We start from the raw sequence: 13,348 nt of genomic DNA, 5'->3' as shown, positions 1-13,348 counted from the left end.
GAGGCTGTTGACAGGGAGGGGCCCACAGGAGGGTGGTTTAAGCATAGCAGATTCTGCCCTGGAGACAGACGTGAACTCTGAGATCTTATTTTTTTCTTGGTGGGAAAAATGGTGTTGCAACCTCAAGGCAGGAGACCATTATGACTAGCAGCAAGTACCAGAGCACATGTATCACCTGAGTGAAAATAATTTTACAGACCCTTTTTTAGTCACTGTTCCTCCAACAATGCTAGGAAACACGTTTAGGTAGCACAGTAAAAGATTGTTCTCCTACTCCTGCACTGTCAGATATGACATTATAACTCTCTACAACTATCTGAAAGGAGCTTGTAGTGGGATGGGTGTTTGCCCCTTCTCTCAAGTAAATAACAATAGAACTAGAGGAAATGTCCTTGAGTTGTGCCAAGGAAGGTTTAGACTCGATGTTAGGAAGAATTTATTTGCTGAGGGAGTAGTCAGGTGTTGGAACAGATTGCCCAGTGAGGTGCTAGAGTAACCCTCCCTGGAGGTATTCAAAAACTGTGTAGAGGACACACTTCAGAATATGCTCTCATTGGCATGGTGGTTTTTTTCTGGGTTAATGGTTGGATCCAGTTATCTTAGAGGTCTTTTGTAAACATGACAATTCTGAGATTCTGTGAACACCAAGCACAGATGAGGCCTTAAATTTCTCCAGGTAAATATCATTGACCTTCTAAAAACAGAAAAACCTGCAAAAGTATGCTGCAGGGACTAATCTCAGGTTGTGTCTGGGCTCTTGGTGACATTTACCCATCCCTAGCAATTTTTTATACAGCAAACAATACTTCACAGTCAATTCCTTTGCAAAGGATTTCCATATCTTGCATGAAACCATCCCAGCTGTGCAATGAATGTCAGTGAATGCTTCGTCACATAAAGCTGTATGAGGTCCACCCAGGTGAGGAGATGACCCAGTGTCAGAAGACCATCACATCACTGTGGCCAGACATCACATGGCTGTGATCCTCCCGGCTGAGTGGGAAGCAGTCCCACGTCTCCTTAAATATCCTTCTCCCTGCTTCAGAGCCTGACACAGCATTGGTTTCCAGCCTCACTTCCCAAGGGAGTAGATGGACACAGAAGGAGCTTTTTCTCCACGGCGTGCCCTGGGAGTCACGCTAGCAGCCCTGTTATGAGCAAGCAGGAGGAAGGTCCTTTGCGGGAGCCTGTGCCTCAGGAGAGTCAGTGCATTACGGGTATGCTGGGAAAGAGGCCACAGCAGTGAGCTGGAAAATGTCTTTTCACATTTCTCCTTTAGAAATCTACTTTATTTTAGGAATGTTTTCTTTGTGTTACACAAGCTCTGCACAGGAGGTATGGGCTGCTTTAAAGCGACTGCAGACTGTATGTATGTACACTCCACAGGCTACACAGGCAAGGCCTCTTTGGAGCCTATGTAAAACCTGTGTGTGCTTGAGAACCTTTCCCACTTGTAAAGCAGTGCGGAGGTTTCTGGGGTGCCCTGTCCCAAGGGACTGGGGACGCCGATGTTCCCTGGCAGAGACTCCTGCAGCAGGGGGACGCGGCGCCTGACAGAGACCGCCTGGTCCTCAGGTGAGGCGCTGTAGGCAACAGAGAGGCTTTGCCGCCGGCATTCGCAGCGGCCCCGTCCCGCAGGGGTCCCCTCAGCCTTGCCAGCGGCCATGGGCACAACTGCTGCGCCACGGCTGCCGGGAGACCAACGGAGCGGGACCCCGGGACCCCGGGACTCCGGGACTCCGGGACTCCGCCTGCGGGACAGGCGCTGCCCCTGCCCGCAACCAAGATGGCGCCCGTGGCCTCCCCGCCCCTCGGCGGCGGCCCGGGGCGTGTGCCGGAATGCGGGCGGGGTGGACGACGTGGCGAGGCTCAGCCCCCTCCACCGCCCAGCGTTGCCCGGCCGCCAGCCGCCCTGGCCCGAGTAGGCTACGGGGTGAGGCAGGGGTGGCCGTGGGGGTTTGCTGGGGGAGGCTGCGGGCGCGGTAGGGGTTAGCGCGGGGCGGCTGATCTCGCCTGGCCGTGGGCAGCGCGGCGGCGCCCGGATTCTCCCACGCTCTGCAGGGCAGGGGCAAGGCCGGGGCCGGCGTCTCTGCCTGGGCAGCCGCTGCTCTGCCAGGGCCTGCGGGGCTCTGGGGCCGCTGTGGAGCCCGGGGTGGGGGGGCAGGGGAGGAGGGCGGTGGCTGTCACTGCCAGGCCGGGGCTCCGGCGTGCGGAGTCCGCCCGTCCCCTTCCCCCCGTGGGGAAGGTGAAGCCGTCTCCCCGCCCCCTCCGGGCTCCGGAGTCCCCTCTCAGCAGCCCCGCTGCTCTCATCCCCCTCCCCTCCGTCCCCATTGACTCTTTGCAAGAAAAGAAAATCAGAAACCGAGACTTCTCTGTCCTGGGTACAGTAAAGGCCAGAGATGAAAGCAATGGGACTTGCCGCTGCGCAGTTCCCGAGGTGTTCTGTGCGGTTTTAAAGACGGATTTGTTTTTTCCTCCTCCACCAAAGGCCTGAAGGGTTGTTTTCACTTCCAGAGATTAAAACCGAAGCGGCGCTGGCAAAGAACGGACATGCTTGACCCTTGCCTGCAGTCGCTTGTGTTGTGCTACGCTGTTTACCCGAAGAGGAGAGGCTGAGACCTTGTTAATTTCATCGTTGACTTTTTCTCGGGTTATGTTATAATCGTAACAATAAAGTAAAAACTGCGGAAAGAGCACCTGCGAACTGAGCATGGTAGGATCTTGAAAAAAAGGTATCGACGAAAAGAGGAAGGGAAGGAATGGCATCGCGGGAGAGGCTGTATGAGCTTTGGATGCTTTACTGCAGTAAGGTAAATATTTGGAGTTGAGATTGTTTGTGTTTACACTCTTGTGTTTGAAAGGTATTTAAAATGTATCTCTAACATCTTTTAACACATACTTCTTAGAAGTCTCGTAGACTTGTTCTAGCTTCTGGTAGAGGTATAACAGCTTCCTGGACTGTTTACAACCTGATCTCATGATTTGCTTTGTGATTTGTTTGGGCTTTTTTGTTTGTGGTGTGAACTGCACAGTGTTCATGGCTCAGCTTAAGCAGTAGCTGTATCTTTTAACTATGTGAATGTGTATGTTCATATAATTCTTTGTTTTGTAGGGCCAAGGCATTAAGATGTATTGTATTAATTTAATACCCTGCTGTCTATTATTTAGCTTTCTATTTAATGTTTTCTGTGCAGCTTCAGTTTCATTTGAACTATATTAGTGCAAGCCTTCCAAAAGAGCGGGTTTATTAGGTTACTCCTGAGTCTTCCTTTGCTGGTTATCACCATAATATCTCAGTACTCTTAATAACTGTGAATTTCCTTCACCTGACAGGAATGTTATTAAGATACTGTGCTGTTTCCATTTGTATTTTACAGTGTTAAACAATGTATATGTTCAAGCACAGTAAGTATATGTATAAGCACAGTCCTAATTGCCACTAGGTATGTACACAAATTGGATTGCAGATTATCTAAATAGATATCTGTAAATTAAGGAATATACAAGAAATAACTGTAAAAGCAGGGGAAAGGACTGGCCTGTTGTCATATAGGAATTTGGTGGCAGTGGCAAGGATAGCTTTGGGTGGCCTTATTCTCTGGTTTTCTTTTGCTGTTTCTATCTGCAGTTTCATGCCTTGTTTATACAGTGTTTTCTCTAATTTTTCAAACGAGTAGGACAATAAGGGTGGAGCAAACATTCTCTGGTTCTTCCCAGTTCATTTCAAGGTCCATATCAAGAGCATGGAATGTGAGACACTAAGTACAGAACATCTTAACACAAGTGCACAAAGAAGTGGATGAAGCTTCCACAAAACAGTCTTGATTGTAGCTTTTTAAAATTTTTTGTGTTTGCAATCCTGTGCAGTTAAAAATAAAACTGGTGCAAACATAACAGTGTTTTACAGACTTTTACAGCTACCCAGGTGGGTGATCTCTTAGGTTGAGACGTATTTGCATAGACCTTTGCCTTTTAAACTGATGTAGTAATGCTAATGGCAGTAGGAAATGGAGTAGCACTGGAAGAGATGGGTGTTTTGCCAGTGAATTTCATCGATGTGGGAACAACAGAGACACTCTTAACAGTCTCCAAGAATCGGTGTTTTTCTCTGCTTTGGGAGACACAGGGCTACAGAGATGAGCCAAGCTCTGAATTTCTTTGCCCACCTGGTCCTTGTTTCTTTTTTCCTTAGTTCTTTATAAAATTCTTCTGCTTGAACCTTCCATTCAGATAGTATGCTTTCCATCTGCATGTTGTGTGCATGCTAGCAGGAAGTTTGTATAAATAAAGGAGTGCTAGCTAAAAAGTGTGCTTTAAATCACTTAGGGGATGTTCAGGCTCTTTATGGGAATGATGCATATGCAGTGTAGTCAGCTCCTAGATGTGGTGAGGATGGATTATTTAAAAAAAAATGTTTTAATATAGTAAGCCTCCATGAGCTGTTGGTGACTTTTTTAGCCTTTCTTCTTCCAGACTTGTATATTAAGGGCATGATTAAGTGGATTTGTATCTTGATAAGGACATTCCTAAGTAGGAAAATATATATATATTTTAAAGTAAAATAGCTTGTCTTCAAAATTTGAAGGCAACTTGAGTGATTTCAGAAAAAGAGTCTTCACTTTTTCAAAAAGTGCTAGACACAAAAACCTGTTTTTTCCTTCTTTCTCAACTGCTTCAGGTTAAAATGATGTCTCATTCTGCTTCAGGCAGGGATCCAGCATAACAGTGTTTCATCTTGGATTAGGTTTGGTGGAGTTAAGGGCAACAGAAGATAGGTCTTAGGATGCAAAATGTTGTGAAACCTTAATGTAAATGACATTGTTCAGTCATGTATTGAAAACATCTGTGAACTGTACTTTGTTCTCCTTGGAGGCTCTAGGACAATGGGAAAGTGTAGCAGTAAATAATCACCAGTGACAGGATACAGTGGTTTAGGGAGAAATATCTTTATACCCCAGGGCTGCCCAGTAAAGTGTATTATCATATCCTGTGTGTTGCACTGTCATGACTTTGTGGCTGACATCCTGGGAAGCAAAGCCAGGCAATTTCTCCAAACTAAAAAAACTGCTGGAGAGCCACAGTTGAATAAGATCAGAATTTTTTATGCCACAAATCCCAAATACGTTGTTTTAGTTTTTGCAGCCTTGTTGAAGAAAGCATCAGTGAAATCCAAGCTCTTTTTTTATGTGATGCTTCAGATTGTGGCTAGTAAGTTGCCTTGTTTGTTTTGCCTTTTTTAGATACTCGGGATAGTGTGTGAAATACAGCACCCTGAGCTACCTCAGCATGGCTTTTCAAGGCTTTAAAGTGATGAATAATGTTGTGTTACTATCTTGCAATACATCCTGGGTCATGACTCTTGTTCTTTGTGATGGTGTTCTTGTTCACTTGACATCTCTGGCAGAGTCAGGTGTCAATTGCAACTACTTTTGAGCAAAGTAGCATTAGGAAGGCATATTTCTGTTTGGTTGCCTTTTGTGAAGGAGATTTAGGCAGACAGCAGCATGGAACTAGAATCTCTGAAGAAGTATTCTTTGGATTACAACATATATGATGTGGTTGCTTATTCTTTTTTTCTTTCTCTTAAGAGTATGTTTCAGTGACTGCAAAAGTTCATTTTTAGTTGATATCCAGCTGTTTTTAATTTAAGTTTCTAATCGAAGGTTGTGGTTTGGTTTTGGAATTTTTTTCCTGCTTCTGTTCCCCTAAAAATGCTCCTGTAGGGTATAGATACAAGGCTGCAGATTATGGTCTGCTGTTTAAGATGGCCAGGGAAAGTGGTAGCCACACATGATTTACAGTGCTTCTGATGTTGGATGGAAGCAGTTTAAAAATTCTTTAGATTTAGTGAAGTTTAGATTTGTGTCACTGGAATTGTATCACAACGTCATGTTGCTAACTCTATGAGCAGTTCCTGTCTTTAGTTTTTAGGTGGTTTTTTGTTTTTTGTTTTTTGTTTTTGTTTTTTTTTTTGTTTGTTTGTTTGTTTTTTGTTGTTGTTGATTTGTTTTGTGGTTTTGTTGTCAAATTTTCTGCAAAGAAGGCATTGTTAAGCATACAACTTGCTGTCACACTTTTTTGATTATTTTCTTTTTTTTTTTCTGTTCAATTCTGTTAATGTCTAGTGCTGTTACTCACCTGATTATTGATATAAATGCAAGCTGCTATCATCTCATCCAAGTGTAAGAACATGTGCATTTTAAGATAGTTGAAATATGTATAGAATAGATAACAGAGGCCCTTTCCGTACAAATCACAAGGAGAAATTTTCTCCTGCAGGTTGGGTAGACAATGACAAGGTTTTTGGTTCAGAGCTTCCAATAACCCATATGGGAGCACAATCACTTCTCATGGAAGTGCCTAAGCAGCCATTGCCTGAAAATACATCAGGAGAAGAGCACTATTAGGTGAACTGAAGTAGTCTGGGAAAAGGAGATGCTTTCATGTATGTCTGTGATCTTTTCATGTTCATTTTGACTCAGTTAATCTCTACTAGTTTTGCTCTGTAGCCTTAGACCAGCATGGCTGTAATAATATTACTATTGTAATATTGGCTGATTAACCTTTCCTTAGATGTTAATTGTGTATCAGTATACAAAATTAATTCATGTTTTATAGTGCTCTGAAGTTACTGTAGATTCAAATTAGAGAGATTCAACCTCTATGTTATCTGTAAGATTTTAACTATGTGTATTTCATTTTCTCCAGTTGTTCTGGTAGATCTTTCAGACTTTTAGACATAAAACACGTCAGCATTTTAATATCTTTTATTCTACTCAATGACCAGATACTCTTTTATATGGAAAGATATTTTTCTCTATTAAGAAAAAAAAAATAGCCCAGTTGCCAGTTGCCTTCATGTAGGGTTTTGTAAACGCAGGTACTTAGCTGCCACATGTACCTCAAAAATTCCCAGTTTTCTTTGTATTGCAGTGGTTCTGAGCTTTTTCTTGCACTCTCATCTTCAGTAGAGCCCTGATGTTTAAACATGGCCTTATCTTGTAGGTGATACAATACTTTGAAGGGAAAGTTCCGAGTCTGTTCTTCATCCATCTTCTAGGCTGTGCTTCACATTTCAGAGTGGGAACATTCAGTCATAGGATCCTCAATATAATAGGGTCTCTCTGTGTTAGCAGTTTGAAAGCTGATCATAATGTTCTGGTCTTTCATAATGCAAAGAGCTGAGACAATCACATCTCTTGCTGTGTTCAGAGCAGCAGACTTGGGCATCAGCTGTCATCTTAAATGTGCTTTCTTATGTTGTGCTGTACTTCTCATTTGTTCCTACAAAATCTGATTCTAATGAGGTAAATGTGTTGTAATTTTCTCTCTGGCATAGTGAAGGGTGTCTAATATATTATAAATATATTTTCATTTACTATTGCAGCATTGAAAGCGATATGGTACGTGTTTATAGGAGAGCATTTTCTAATATTAAATATTCTAAAAATGTCCAAAAGTGGTCAAATTCTCATTACCTTGAGTTATTTTTTCCTCATCTGGGGTCATTATAGGTTCCCTTACAGGAATCAGAAGATGACTTGAATGAGAAAGTCATTGGTCTTGGGAGAAATTGTTTTTTCTTTGCTAGTCAGGAGCAGATGACTGAAATGTGTGAAGGGTTACAAACTGTGGTGTGCCAGCAGTGTAAGATTTTCTGGAATTATGTTCCTGTCTGTATTATTTGAAGAGCATTGCTGTGCAAATACTTAAAAGCTGAAGCTTTAAGAACTAACACCTGCATTTAATTGGCTGTTATATTCACATTCCGAGTACTAAACAAGTCATTTAAATTAATGTGCACTCTGTCTTGCTAAACTAACCTAACTGGCTGCCACTTACCAAAGGGGTCCTCCCATACTGTCAGCATCCCTTCAGTTGTGTTTTACAATCTACAGATTGCCTCCCAGACAGTATTTTGCAGTTCAATTTAGTCCCTCACCAACATCAGAAGATCAGGATATGTAATGTGGTGTTCAGGAAGTGACAGCAAATGTTCAAAATATTATGAAGTTATAAATAATGGTTCATCAGTTTATATTAAATACTATGAGGTTTTACTTGTAAGAGATTTTTAACTTGTGTCTCTGTAAAACTGGAGAATGTTTGTAAATAAACTGAAGAAGATCATGATCAGATCAGCTTTTAGATAAGACTGTTGCAGGGCTGCATAAAGCAGCATGATAGAACTGAATTTGTTCAGCTAAAAGATGTAGTTGTGTTTCTCAAAGAAATGTGGGTTTAGTGAAATTATGCTTAGTTATGGTGAGATGCATGTAATTCAACAAAAATATAATTGTTAACATTAAACTCTAAGCCCCATGTAAAACACTGACCTTTACATCCCAAATATGATCTCATCTGGACTTAAACTGCTCTTGTCTTCTTCTTGTGCGATTGCTTCTCTGTCAGTGATTCATATCACATTGCTATATATTGCCTTTGTTATATTAGATAAAGAAGTATTCATCTTACAGCTGAATGGAATTCTCAAGTAAGCCAAACGTTCAGTAAAAGTACTTTTTTGTAAGTCATTGTCATATAAATTCATGCCTCTACTCAAACTAGTAAGTGAAGATTTATTAAACATTTGCTCTATTCTGAGAGTGTAAATTGTATGAGTGAGTCACAACTCACTTTCTGCCGTGTATTGGTGAAAATATCTTGGTTCTGTCTTTGAGATGCTGTATTAAGAATGGATATAGGTAAGAAAAGTTGGCCTTCAATTCTGAATCTACTCTCCGCTATTTAAAGAAATGTCTCATAGCCCAAGAACATAGTTCTAATCCTTAAAAATATAGAACTTTTCATATAAATAACTGGCATTCATATACGAGACATGGGTCTCTTAAATTAGTCCTTACCTTCCTTAATTATGGACCAGGTGACCTTGTGCTGATGGTTGTTCAGGCACAGAACAGAAACTGCCACAGAGAATGCAGACTTCAGGTTGAAATGAGACAACAGATAAATTGAAACTGACAGAGATGTAGGAAAACCATAACATTTTGCAAGATAAGGAGAAACTATTTTTGTTTCTTATAATTCTATATTGGGCAATACTTATCTGTAGCTGCTACCTTTAGATAAAGAAGTCTCTGAGGTCTGTCCATGCCTTTACTCTAAGATTCAGTGTTTTCCAGGTGTCCAGCATGAGGCTGAAATTCCTGCATGTCCACTGTTTTGTGCATTAGCACTTTACAGAATGAATAAGAAACACCCAGTTCTGAACATACTGACAAATGTATTTCAGATCAAGCTTTTACTGAAATGAAATAATTCAGCATCTTTTAAGTGGAATGATTTATCACAAAGTTAGAAACACAGGCTTCTGGTTCTCTGTGTTGATGTAGTAGTACAAGGGCAAATGTAATAAACACTAGGCTGCTGTGTGCTATCTGGGTTATGGCACTTTTAACTTGGTCATCTGTTTCAGATCTGGGGATAGCATGTGTTCTGGTGAAAAAATACTGCAGAATCAACCCAAATATGCAGTATGTTTGTGCTGTAATACGGAAACGGGAGAAAGGCTGGCCAGCTGCCTGCTGAACAGCATCGTGGCTTAGAGCCTGAATCTAAATGTTGTCACTAGATACTGTTAAAATATTTACAGGCTTCAGAAAGGTTAAACAACTCCTGTAGAGGAGAGAAGAGCTGCTTTAATTAATTTAATTTGCTCAGAATTTCTCCAATTTATCTTCTAGTAAACTGCAGTAGGGAAAGATGAGAGATACAACAGGGAACACTGAGCAGTTAAAACTATATTGGTACTGTTTTATATTTGACATCTTATTAAGGCTCCCCTCCAAATCTAAACATGAGCTGTTCAATATATATGCTGCTAAAATATTTCTCTCTGTGTTGATGTTTATATTTAAAGCATTCATGATAATCTGGGGTTTTTTCTGATTTATGATTGAGAATTGCATGTACCTTTAGTAAGAATGGGAATAAGTGTTATTAAATAATTGTTTGACCAGGTGCTTACATGGCAAGTGCAGGACAGCCAGGGGATCAGGCCCAGCCAGCATGGGTTCAGGTCCTGCTTGACCAGCCTTGTTCTGTGACCCACCTAGTGGCAAAGGGAAAGGCTGGGGATATTGTCTACCTGGACATTGGTAAAGCCTTTGACACAGCTTCCCCCAGCATTCTCCTAGAGAGGCTGGTGGGTCATGGCATAGACAGGTGTACTCTTTGCTGGGTTAGAAACTGGCTGGATGGCTGGGCCCAGAGAGTTGTACTCAATGGAGTTCAATCCAGTTGGTACCCATCACCTCTGCTGTTCCCCAGGGCTCGGTTTTGGGGCCAGTGTTATTCAATATCTAGATGAAGGGATTGAATGCTTCCTCAGCAAGTTTGCAGACACCAAGTTGGGTGGTAGTGTTGATCTGTTTGAGGGTAGGAAGGCTCTGAATAGGGAATCTGAACAGGTTGGATTAATGGGTTGAGGTAAATTGTGTGAGGTTTAACAAGGCCGAGTGCTGGGTCCTGCATTTTGGTCTCAAAAACACTACAAGCAGAATTGCATGGGTGTCAAACAGCAGCTGCACAAGTAACTATGTCCTAGTTTTTGAGTCTTTTATCTTCCTAAGGGTGGTTTTAAAAAGTGGATTTGGGGTTTTATACCTTCAGGTGGTACTCCCTATCAATTGTGAAGACATTAAAATCAGAGTTCTGAGTAGCAAGATTCATCCCATGGATGGCATAAGTTACATGCCACTTCCAAGCTAGGAGGCTGCAATTATATTGTCATTCAGAAACAACCCCCCAGAAAATGAGCAAGAGAAAGCAAAACAGAGGCTTCACTTTCATTTTAGTAAGCAAACTGTTTTTCCAGTTTTGTTGGGGATCTGAAGTAGAAAGGAAATTGAGTAACAGCTCTACAATAATTACCTTTGTCTTTAGCCTAAGGCATTAGTGGAAGACTATTTTTCTTGTTTTGAAAATAAATAAATTTCTAATGTGTGTGAGCTAAATTTTACCATGATTGATGGCTTATTTTAGTATAAATCTCTATGTTAAATGGAATTTTTTAACTTTTCCCAAAACAGTTGTTACTATCATGATTCACTGCTACTCGTCTATAAAACCAAACACCCTCCCCTTTTTCTTTTAGTTCCAGAAATGGAACAGAATGCTTGTGTGGATTTTGAAAAAAGAGATTTATAATTACTTGCCAGAAGCATTTCTTCTTTTGGATCAACAGCAGATTCATAAATTACTATTGTGATTAAAATTAAAAGTTGTGTGCAAAGGTGATTCCCTGGATAATTACTGTCGATTGATTGAATTTATCAAAGCAATTTAGCCAGTTTTGAATGGTTTGTGGTGAAGTCTTTCATTAATTCTGATTGTAATATTGCTGTTATAGCAAAACTTTGCAGGTTTTATATTGGTGTTTTATAGATTTGAAAGGTTCACAAAAAGTATAAACACTTGGACATATTTCAGAATAAAGGCTGCCAGGAGATTGTGTGCTGAAAATGTTGCCTTTTATGTCTGAAAAAATGAAGAGGAAAAAACTGCCTTAAAACAAACCTCATAACCCCCAATGAATACTTTATTTCAAACAGTGTTGTCAGATGTTTTACGATTCTGCATTATGCAGACTTCCAATTAATTTTAAATCTATTAAATTCACTGGTAAAATAAAGGCAATATTTAATGTTGAATTTCCTAACATTTATTTTTAGAGGTCTAAATCATCTTTAACACCAAGGGATTATTTTTGTTGTAAATATAATACTTGGGGATTGGGGTTTAGTTACTCTAATACCAGTCCCGGTGAGATTTTATGGTAGTGCCTGTGAGCTGCAATCCGCTTTGAAGTGTGACTGAGTGAGTGCTACACACAGTGGTCGGGCCAGGCTGGCTATTTATGAGTGCATGTTAAATTTAATGACTTCAAAGAACTGTCTTGTCAGACAAATCCAGCTTATCTGACAGACTCGGTGCTGCCCTGCAGGGAATTTTTGCCTTTAGAGCACGGAATGTGGCACTGCAAATAGCCTCGGGTGGATCCAGCTTTTGTTTTTAGCAACCAATCCTTCCTGGACGTAGTTATAAAAATTGTGTCGAGCTTTACCCTCCTAGTTGTGACTGCTTGCTTGAAACCTTAGTAGAAATGGAAGTTACCATTAAATCTAAAAGCAACACATATATAAATAGACACACAGTGTGGATTTGAAGCCTTGGTTGATCCTGTGCCTGGATTCCACAGGCGGGAGGACTTCAATGCCTGTTTTGTATAAAATGTTTCCATTTACGTTAGAGTAAGCAGTAAAAGTCCAATGTTACCTTGCTTGTGATGAATTTAAAAAATGGTATTAATGGTGCAAAAATTAATGTCGAATTTCTTGCATAGGCAAAGTAGTTGCTGGGGATAAAAAAAAGACTGAATGACATTTCTGTCATTCATTTTGTCAGTCTTCAGAAAGAGAAAACCTGTTCGAACAGTGGAGATTTTGGCTATGGTTTTTCTTTTTTGCCTTTTCTAAGGCAATTCTCATTGCCTTAAGCAATGTCATCCCTGTCAGAAGGATATTAGACTCTCCTCCTCTCTACTGTTGGCTTTGTTTCAGTGTTTTTAAATGCTAAAGTTGGTGTTAGCACTTGTTTGATCCCCAGCTTGTTTAGCAGTGTTTACCCATGCTATTGCTATGCATACTGTAGACCAGTAGACTGGTTTTATTTAGCACCTACTTTTTATTTCCAGCATTGTACTAACTGGTAAAGAAAAAACCCCCATCTCTCCAGATGCTTTGTGGGGTTTTGGTGTGTTGTGTTTTTTGTGGTGGTTGCTTTTTTCTGTCGGGTTTTTTTGTTAGGTTGTTATATTAGGTACCTGTTAGAAACACTGTATTGCTCAGACCTGGCAGTAATCTGTCTTTTTTTGATATAAAAAGAGCTATGACAAATACTATTGTGCCAAGAGGATCTTTTGAAAATGGAGGCCTAAAGAGTGGTGTATTGTTTTGCCTGGGTTTGTTTTGGTTTGGGTTTGGTTTTTTTGTTTTGTTGTTTTTGTTTTTTTTTTTGTTTGTTTGTTTTTGTTGTTTAAAAGACAGAACTATTTAAGGAAGAGAAAGAACAAGGAAGCATTTTTAATTTCAGTGCTTGTTAACATTTGTTTTTATAGGCTTAAAATATTTTTTTTTCATTACTGCAGCTGAATGGCTATTGCAGTTTCACAGGACTTTGAAAAAAGTTTAAAGCTCTTGCAAAATTTTGAAAATTATGGAGTAGATGTAGAAATAATTTGAAATCTTTAATACTTTAGAGGAATATTTTAAAGTTCTTTTGAAAGTTATTTATAACATAGAATGGGGCTTGTTGGTGGATAACCTTG

The 13,348-nt window shown here is 40.5% G+C and overlaps 1 protein-coding gene across 4 annotated transcripts in view; it reads left to right on the top strand.

Annotated features, from left to right (window-relative positions):
• Positions 1-2,627: 2,627 nt before the first annotated feature.
• The window catches only part of NBEAL1 (neurobeachin like 1), a 76,042-nt gene continuing 65,321 nt past the window's right edge, over positions 2,628-13,348 (top strand). For all 4 annotated transcript variants that reach the window (XR_011726528.1, XM_071747165.1, XM_071747164.1 and 1 more), the window contains exon 1: positions 2,628-2,810. Coding sequence is in view for 3 of the 4 variants with exons in the window: in XM_071747165.1 (XP_071603266.1) it covers positions 2,760-2,810 (51 nt within the window). In the remaining variant the exon portion in view is untranslated. The remainder of the gene's footprint in view (positions 2,811-13,348) is intronic.

Source organism: Heliangelus exortis, chromosome 6 (assembly GCF_036169615.1).
Source record: "Heliangelus exortis chromosome 6, bHelExo1.hap1, whole genome shotgun sequence".
Lineage (NCBI taxonomy): Eukaryota > Metazoa > Chordata > Aves > Apodiformes > Trochilidae > Heliangelus > Heliangelus exortis.
Note: the sequence above shows the minus strand (reverse complement) of the source record. Positions and strands in the feature narration are given on the sequence as shown.